Here is a 10,150-nt window from a genome sequence, read left to right as displayed (position 1 = left end):
CCCCCTCTCTCTCCCTCTCCCTCTCCCTCTCTCTCCCCTCCTCTCTCTCTCTCCCTCTATCTCTCCCTCCGCTCCTCTCTCCCCCCCCCTCTCTCTCCCTCTCTCCCCCTCTCTCTCTCTCTCTCTCTCCCTCTCTCCCTCCCTCCCTCTCTCCCTCTCTCTCTCTCTATGTCTCTCTCTCTCAGTCTCTGCTGAGTATCCCTGGTTCGCCCTTCATGTCGCGCCACAACAGCCGCAGCAGCATCTTCAGCTTCAAGGGCCGGTCCAAGGACGTGGGCTCGGAGAACGAGTTTGCGGACGACGAGCACAGCACGGTGGAGGAGAGCGAGGACCGCCGGGGCTCGCTGTTCATCCCCTACCGCCGCAACAGCTACAGCGGCAACAGCCAGGGCTCGTCGCGCATCAACCCGCTGGCGCCCCACTCTGGAGGGAAGCGGAACAGCACGGTGGACTGCAACGGCGTGGTGTCGCTGATCGGGCCCGGGCCCGGCGGACGGCTTCTGCCTGAGGTGAAAATAGATAAGGCAGCCACTGATGACAGCGTAAGGACGTCCGTGAGACGTGGATACAGTCTAGGCATGATGGGCACGGCGGCGGGCCCTCCCTCCCTCCCTCCCTCCCTCCCTCTCTCCCGCCCCGCCCCATTTTCTTTTGGTCTTGTTCCTCTCTCTTCTTCCTGCTCTTTTTTTGGAATCTTCAACCTTTCTCTTCTTCTTCTTCTTCTTCTTCTTCTTCTTCTTCTTCTTCTTCTTCTTCTTCTTCTTCTTCTTCTTCTTCTTCTTTTCTTCTTCTTCTTCTTCTTCTTCTCCTGATCTCTGAATTCTGGTTCCTTTGTCCTCCTGTTTGGATTCTCTCTCTCATTTCTCGTGGGCTCACACAATTGTTGGTCTTTTTCTTCCGACTACTTTTGCTTTAGCTGGCCTGAGCGATATCCAATTATCCACAAATGAAAACATTCCCCGCTAAGTAACTCAACCAATCACAGTCCCCGCTAACTAACTCAACCAACCACAGTCCCCGCTAACTAACTCAACCAATCACAGTCCCCGCTAACTAACTCAACCAACCACAGTCCCCCCTAACTAACTCAACCAACCACAGTCCCCGCTAACTAACTCAACCAACCACAGTCCCCGCTAACTAACTCAACCAACCACAGTCCCCGCTAACTAACTCAACCAACCACAGTCCTGAGTGTTTTTCAGTTACCATAGCTCCAGTCCAGTCTGTTCAGCTCTCTACCAGACTAGGCCACAGGCGCACTCATAACAGAGAAGCAACTCAAAGGCATCACTCAGTTCAAAACACCTGCCTCTATCGCCTCTTTTACCTCTCAGATGATCTCTCTTTTATCTGAAGGACCTCTCGCTCTTCTCTCTCTCTTCTCTCTCTCTCTCTTCTCTCTCTTCTGTCTCATGCACATTCTCCTCCTAAGCCACTGGGTGGTGCAAGAACACAGACCTGACCCTTTCTCCCCAGTAACAGCATTCTGCCTCCTCCTAGCTAGCATGCTAGTGTGACACCCCTCTACTCTCTAGCGACCTAGCTTCACCTGTGGACTTATCTTCTGTGTGTAGCATGGTGTACCGGCGAATGATGTCTTGAACTTTCTCCTCTCTTCTTTTTTGATGTATGCATGCCTGTGCATGCTGGTTGGAGGGGGGGATAGTTATGGGGTGGGCTAATAATGTAAACAGTTTGAGAACATGTTTAATGAACAATGGGCTTAAATGTGTACAGAGGGATCCATTGAGTAGAAAATTATCTGACATTAGAAGACTTCTGTATGTGGGGTTTGTAAGGGTTCACTTTCTGATCTCCAGCTGGGCTAAAATGGAGGATATAGAAGCAAGGGTTAACGATGAGACGTGTTGTGTTATGTGTGTGTTTGTGTGTGTGTGTGTGATGCCTCTAATTGGGTTGTGTGTCTCCCTGTGTGTAGACCACGGAGGTGGAGGCAAAGAAGAAGCACTCCGGCTCTCTTATGGTGTCTGTGGACCAGCTCAACTCCTCCTTCAAGGGGAAGGACCGGGCCAACAGCGCGCTGAGCGTGGTCACCAACACGCTGGAGGGTACGGACATCCTCCTCACCTCCCCTTTAACAGACCACCCTCCTCACCTCCCCTTTAACATGACCACCCTCCTCACCTCCCCGTTAACACGAACACCCTCCTCACCTCCCCTTTAACAGACCACCCTCCTCACCTCCCCTTTAACATGACCAGCCTCCTCACCTCCCCTTTAACAGACCACCCTCCTCACCTCCCCTTTAACATGACCAGCCTCCTCACCTCCCCTTTAACAGACCACCCTCCTCACCTCCCCTTTAACATGACCAGCCTCCTCACCTCCCCTTTAACAGACCACCCTCCTCACCTCCCCTTTAACACGACCACCCTCCTCACCTCCCCTTTAACATGACCAGCCTCCTCACCTCCCCTTTAACATGACCAGCCTCCTCACCTCCCCTTTAACATGACCAGCCTCCTCACCTCCCCTTTAACAAACCACCCTCCTCACCTCCCCTTTAACATGACCAGCCTCCTCACCACCCCTTTAACAGACCACCCTCCTCACCTCCCCTTTAACACGACCACCCTCCTCACCTCCCCTTTAACATGACCACCCTCCTCACCTCCCCTTTAACATGACCAGCCTCCTCACCTCCCCTTTAACATGACCACCCTCCTCACCTCCCCTTTAACATGACCACCCTCCTCACCTCCCCTTTAACACGACCACCCTCCTCACCTCCCCTTTAACAGACCACCCTCCTCACCTCCCCTTTAACAGACCACCCTCCTCACCTCCCCTTTAACATGACCAGCCTCCTCACCTCCCCTTTAACACGACCACCCTCCTCACCTCCCCTTTAACAGACCACCCTCCTCACCTCCCCTTTAACAAACCACCCTCCTCACCTCCCCTTTAACATGACCAGCCTCCTCACCACCCCTTTAACAGACCACCCTCCTCACCTCCCCTTTAACACGACCACCCTCCTCACCTCCCCTTTAACATGACCACCCTCCTCACCTCCCCTTTAACATGACCAGCCTCCTCACCTCCCCTTTAACATGACCACCCTCCTCACCTCCCCTTTAACATGACCACCCTCCTCACCTCCCCTTTAACACGACCACCCTCCTCACCTCCCCTTTAACAGACCACCCTCCTCACCTCCCCTTTAACATGACCAGCCTCCTCACCACCCCTTAAACAGACCACCCTCCTCACCTCCCCTTTAACATGACCAGCCTCCTCACCTCCCCTTTAACATGACCAGCCTCCTCACCTCCCCTTTAACAGACCACCCTCCTCACCTCCCCTTTAACAGACCACCCTCCTCACCTCCCCTTTAACATGACCAGCCTCAGCCTCACGACAACCATAGAAACCACTGGCCAAGATGGTGGCTTGTCTCATAGGGTTCATTTAAAAGAGAATTCTCTACTTCTCTGTCCGTCTCTCTGGATTGTCCACTCCTTCTCCCTGCCCCCCTCCCCCCTCCACAGAGCTGGAGGAGTCACAGAGGAAGTGCCCCCCCTGCTGGTACAAGTTTTCCAACATATTCCTGATCTGGGAGTGCTGTCCAACCTGGCTGAAGATCAAGAGGATCGTCAACCTCATCGTCATGGACCCCTTCGTGGACCTGGCCATCACCATCTGCATCGTCCTCAACACCCTCTTCATGGCCATGGAGCACTACCCCATGACCGAACACTTCGCCAACGTGCTGGCTGTGGGCAATCTGGTGAGTGCATTATGGGAAGTGTAGGATATTTGTGTATTTTTTCTCTCGTGTCTTTGCAATACGTTGTCAGACGTTTGTTTCCTTCCTTCTTTCTCCCTCTTGTCATCTTTATCTCTTCATTCTCCTGTAAAGATGGAGGCGTGGCAGAAGGCCACATCTGCACCCCCACCACACACACACACACACACACACACACATACACAGTAGCATAACGTAATTGTGTTCGTTTTGTTTTCATGCCCCCCAACATAAGCGCACACTGGTGCGCACACACACACGCATGGACACACACAAACACTCCGAAGTGACAAATTTATCAACACTAACTTAACAGCCTTCCTGGACTAGAACCACCACAGCTTGACTTCTCCAGCTAGGAAAAATCCCAAATAGCTTTAGCCAGCTTACACTAACAAATCCACAGGAATGTAGCTCACACAGTCGATGGGTTTAGAACAGCCATCAAGAAAGGCTCAGCAGCTCATTATACTGTAGGCCTAAACTCTATGAATGAATGAATGAATGAATGGATAACGGCACCTGATCACACAATCAATTTATACTGTATAATTCATTATTCATCATCAATGGCATTGTGGGCTAATGGGCACATGTTATGACAGACTACAGTAGGTGCACACTTTCCAACATAAGAGAGAGATAACAATTACCTTGCTATGGATTTAAATTGTGTTTCCACTCCATAACAAAGAGAGACCTGCTCTGCACTCCATAACAAAGAGAGACCTGCTCTCCCCCTGTCCTCTGGCTGCATGTCAACATGGCTAACATCAGCAGGGACAGTAAGGGATGGATATGAATCTGATCTACTTTCATAAACGTACCCGTTCACTCACCCTGTACTCTGTTAATCCTCCTCTATTGAGCACCACCTTGTTGTTTGGGGCTTGATAAACATTATGCTGCAACTTGAACTTCTGCTGCTCATTTGATGAAGAGCACAAACTGCACTAAAACCTTTGAGTTTGAATAACAAGGGATGTGGTCCAGGTAAGGAAGCCTGTATGACAGGGAGGTCACTGGACAGACAGGTTAGTCACTTTGAAGACTGCGTGAGCTGTCAATGTGTGAGAGGGCCCACCTACTGTAATCCCCTTCCTACATGTTCTTTGTTTTGCCTTCCTACATGCACGTAGTAAACACACACACACACACACACACACACACACACACACACACACACACACACACACACACACACTCAGAAGTGATGGGGTTCTCATGAAAGATTCAGCTCCATTTTAAAGCAGTCAACGTGCCCCTTCCCCCCTCTCTGGTCTCTCTCCTTTTCCCTCCCTCTCTTACTCTTCTGCTCTATCTCGCTCGCCCCTCTACTCCCTCTAGAACATTCTGCCCCCCCCCTCTCTCTCTCTCTCTCTCTCTCTCTCTCCCTATCTCTCTCTCTCTCTCTCTCTCTCCCTCTCCCTCTCTCTCTCTCTCCTTCTCTCTCTCTCTGTCTCTCTCTCTCTCTCTCTCTCTCTCTCTCGGGTGGTACTACAGCTCTTAACTCTCTCTCCCTTCCTCCCCCCTCTCTCATTCCTCCCCTCTCTCCGAATCAGCAGTCCTGGTCCTGACTCTGACTCTGGGGGAATATGCATTACATTTCTATAGAGCCTGATTGATCTGGACCGTTTAATGCTGCGTGCTGCTGGGTATCGGGGCCCTGTGAGTGTGGGGAGAGCAGAGATGGCGTCTCTCTGTGCTGGTCCCTGTCTCTCAGACATTATACATATACATATTTTACTTGGAGACAATCTATATGTGGAAAGTCAGGAGATGTGGTGGTCAGAGATGAGACAGGAAATGAGGTCACAGCAATTGGCATGTTGTCAGGAGCGATACAGGAAATGAGGTGAGAGGAGTTGGCAGCGTGTCAGGGGTGGTGCAGGATGAATCACGGGGTGTTTTCTGCAGTGATGATCGGCCACATGACCAGAGATTAGGAGGAAATAGTGGGAATGGGTCCACCAACGTAGCATGCTAAGTACCCTACCCTACCCTGCCCTACCCTGCCCTACCCTGCTCTACCCTACCTACCCTACCCTACCCTGCCATACCCTGCCCTACCCTGCTCTACCCTACCTACCCTACCCTACCCTGCCCTGCCCTGCCCTGCCCTACCCTACCCTGCTCTACCCTACCCTACCCTACCCTGCCCTGCCCTGCCCTGCCCTGCCCTGCCCTGCCCTACCCTGCCCTACCCTGCTCTACCCTACCTACCCTACCCTGCCCTGCCCTACCCTACCCTACCCTGCTCTACCCTACCCTACCCTGCCCTACCCTGCCCTACCCTGCTCTACCCTACCTTCCCTACCCTGCCCTGCCCTGCCCTACCCTACCCTACCCTACCCTACCCTACCCTGCCCTACCCTGCTCTACCCTACCCTGCCCTACCCTACCCTGCCCTACCCTGCTCTACCCTTCCCTACCCTACCCTACCCTGCCCTACCCTACCCTACCCTACCCTACCCTGCCCTGCTCTGCCCTGCCCTGCCCTGCCCTGCCCTGCTCTACCCTACCCTACCCTACCCTACCCTACCCTACCCTGCCCTACCCTGCTCTACCTACCCTACCCTGCCCTGCCCTACCCGACCCTACCCTACCCTGCTCTACCCTACCCTACCCTGCCCTACCCTGCTCTACCCTACCCTACCCTGCTCTACCCTACCCTACCCTGCCCTACCCTGCCCTACCCTGCTCTACCCTACCTTCCCTACCCTGCCCTGCCCTGCCCTACCCTACCCTACCCTGCCCTACCCTGCTCTACCCTACCCTGCCCTACCCTACCCTGCCCTACCCTGCTCTACCCTTCCCTACCCTGCCCTACCCTACCCTACCCTGCCCTGCTCTGCCCTGCCCTGCCCTGCCCTGCCCTGCCCTGCCCTGCCCTGCCCTGCCCTACCCTGCTCTACCCTACCCTACCCTACCCTGCCCTACCCTGCTCTACCTACCCTACCCTGCCCTGCCCTACCCGACCCTACCCTACCCTGCTCTACCCTACCCTACCCTGCCCTACCCTGCCCTACCCTGCTCTACCCTACCCTACCCTACCCTACCCTGCTCTACCCTACCCTACCCTACCCTACCCTACCCTACTCTACCTACCCTACCCTGCTCTACCCTACCCTACCCTACCCTACCCTACCCTACCCTACCTACCCTACCCTACCCTGCCCTACCCTGCTCTACCCTACCCTACCCTACCCTGCTCTACCCTACCCTACCCTACCCTACCCTACCCTACCCTACCCTACCCTACCCTACCCTACCCTACCCTACTCTACCTACCCTACCCTGCTCTACCCTACCCTACCCTACCCTACCTACCCTGCCCTGCCCTGCTCTGCCCTGCCCTGCCCTGCCCTGCCCTGCCCTACCCTACCCTGCTCTACCCTACCCTACCCTACCCTGCCCTACCCTGCTCTACCTACCCTACCCTGCCCTGCCCTGCCCTACCCGACCCTACCCTACCCTGCTCTACCCTACCCTACCCTACCCTACCCTGCCCTGCCCTACCCTACCCTATCCTACCCTACCCTACCCTACCCTACCCTACTCTACCTACCCTACCCTGCTCTACCCTACCCTACCCTACCCTACCTACCCTACCCTGCCCTGCCCTGCCCTACCCTACCCTGCCCTGCCCTGCCCTGCCCTGCCCTGCCCTGCCCTGCCCTGCCCTGCCCTACCCTAACCTACCCTGCTCTACCCTACCCTGCCCTACCCTGCCCTGCCCTACTCTGCTCTACCCTACCTACCCTACCCTGCCCTACCCTACCCTACCCTACCTACCCTACCCTGCCCTGCCCTGCCCTGCCCTACCCTACCCTGCTCTACCCTGCCCTGCCCTGCCCTGCCCTGCCCTACCCTACCCTACCCTACCCTACCCTACCCTACCTACCCTGCTGTACCCTACCCTACCCTAACCTACTCTAACCTACCCTACCGTACTCTACTCTACCCTACCCTACCCTACCCTACCCTACCCTACCCTACCCTACCCTACCCTACCCTGCCCTGCCCTGCCCTGCCCTACCCTGCCCTACCCTGCTCTACCCTTCCCTGCTCTACCCTACCTACCCTACCCTACCCTACCCTACTCTACTCTACCCTACCCTACCCTACTCTACCCTACCCTACCCTACCCTGCTGTACCCTACCCTACCCTAACCTACTCTAACCTACCCTACCGTACTCTACTCTACCCTACCCTACCCTACCCTACCCTACCCTACCCTACCCTACCCTGCCCTGCCCTGCCCTACCCTGCCCTACCCTGCTCTACCTACCCTGCCCTGCCCTACCCTACCCTACCCTAGCCTGCTCTACCCTACCCTACCCTACCCTACCCTACCCTGCCCTACCCTGCCCTACCCTGCTCTACCCTACCTACCCTACCCTACCCTGCCCTGCCCTGCCCTGCCCTACCCTACCCTGCCCTGCCCTGCCCTGCCCTACCCTACCCTGCTCTACCCTACCCTGCCCTGCCCTACCCTGCTCTGCCCTGCCCTACCCTGCTCTACCCTACCTACCCTACCCTGCCCTACCCTACCCTGCTCTACCCTGCCCTACCCTACCCTGCACTACCCTACCCTACCCTGCCCTGCCCTTCCCTACCCTACCCTACCCTACCCTGCCCTACCCTACCCTACCCTACCCTACCCTACCTACCCTGCTCTACCCTACCCTACCCTTCCCTGCTCTACCCTACCTACCCTACTCTACTCTACCCTACCCTACCCTACCTTACCCTGCTGTACCCTACCCTACCCTAACCTACTCTACCCTACCCTACCGTACTCTACTCTACCCTACCCTACCCTACCCTACCCTACTCTACCCTGCTCTACCCTACCTACCCTACCCTACCCTACCCTACCCTACCCTACCCTACCCTACCCTACCCTACTGAAGAATATAGGTAAAAGTCCACAGTCTTAAAGTCAAAGTAATGCTTGTTTGTGTGTTTTTGTGCTCATGTAAACAGTCTGGGATGTGCAGTGGAAGGGATAGAAGGAGACAGCTGATGCTGCTGTGGCCGTTCAGGGTAGTGGGTGTCAAGAGGTCACACTTAGGCCACAGGGGGGGCCTCTCCTCTGGGGTATTAATGACACATCTCTATGGGACACTATAAACAGACACAATGTAGACTGACAACCAATGGTGATTAAGATATCATGTTAGGGTGACAGGCGACACATCTGTATGGTCACTCCTCCACCAATCTAGCTTCACCTAAACGGGCAGGCTTAGGCGTGGGGGGTGGGCCGAGAGAGCACTATTTAACTTCTCAACCAAACCTTAAGACTTTGATTTGGAAACGGTAGGCAACTCGGACGGACAGATTCGCTACTCCCAGCAGGCAGCCCCGCTGATAACACCATGCGGGGAGGGAAGTCTAAGGCCTTGACTTCGCGCCACAGCCGCAGCCAGCAGAGAAGCAGGGAGAGAGAGAGACTAGGGAAACATCCCAGTGTTCCATGTGATTGTATCTTTGTACAATAAATCTATCATCTGTCGCCGCTTCCAATCCCGTGTCTGGTGATTTTATCAATACTATCACAACAAAGAAGGCTATTAACATCGTGGTTCATAATTAGATGGTGCTGCAACTCTTATCAAGGCTTACAAAAAAATACACAACGCAGAGCAACAGAAGAAGAAAAACGCCAAAAGCCAACACTACCCTACCCTACCCTGCCCTGCCCAACCCTGCTCTACCCTACCCTGCCCTACCCTACCCTGCTCTACCCTACCTACCCTACCCTACCCTACCCTACTCTACCCTGCCCTGCCCTGCCCTGCCCTGCCCTGCCCTGCCCTGCCCTGCCCTGCCCTACCCTACCCTGCTCTACCCTACCCTGCCCTGCCCTACCCTGCTCTGCCCTGCCCTGCCCTACCCTGCTCTACCCTGCTCTACCCTACACTACCCTACCCTACCCTGCTCTACCCTACTCTACCCTATCCTACTCTACCCTACCCTACCCTACCCTACTCTACCCTACCCTACCCTACCCTGCTCTACCCTACCCTGCCCTGCCCTACCCTACCCTACTCTACCCTACCCTACCCTACCCTACCCTACCCTACCCTACCCTACCCTACTCTACTCTACCCTACCCTACCCTACCCTACCCTACCCTACCCTACCCTGTTCTACTCTACCCTACCCTACCCTACTCTACTCTACCCTACCCTACCTTACCCTGCTCTACCCTACCTACCCTACCCTACTCTACCCTGCCCTACTCTACTCTACCCTACCCTACTCTACCCTGCCCTACCCTACCCTACACTGCTCTACCCTACCCTACCCTACCCTACCCTACCCTACCCTACCCTACCTACCCTACCCTACCCTACCCTACCCTACCC

General features: G+C 55.1%; 1 protein-coding gene across 5 annotated transcripts in view; it reads left to right on the top strand.

The window, feature by feature from the left end:
• Positions 1-10,150, top strand: part of scn8ab (sodium channel, voltage gated, type VIII, alpha subunit b) — a gene marked incomplete at its 3' end in the record, with an annotated part of 67,331 nt that overhangs the window by 16,488 nt on the left and 40,693 nt on the right. For 2 of the 5 annotated variants that reach the window (XM_084445279.1, XM_084445278.1), the window contains exons 10-12: positions 186-509; positions 1,943-2,072; positions 3,516-3,754. In XM_084445279.1, coding sequence (XP_084301405.1) covers positions 186-509; positions 1,943-2,072; positions 3,516-3,754 — 693 coding nt within the window. Of the gene's footprint in view, positions 1-185; positions 555-1,942; positions 2,073-3,515; positions 3,755-10,150 lie in introns of all 5 variants that reach the window. The other 3 variants (XM_084445277.1, XM_084445276.1, XM_084445275.1) reach the window with 2 other exon arrangements.

Source organism: Borostomias antarcticus (genome assembly GCF_949987555.1).
Source record: "Borostomias antarcticus genome assembly, chromosome: 11".
Taxonomy (NCBI): Eukaryota; Metazoa; Chordata; class Actinopteri; order Stomiiformes; family Stomiidae; genus Borostomias; species Borostomias antarcticus.
This window is presented reverse-complemented; position numbering and strand designations above follow the sequence as displayed.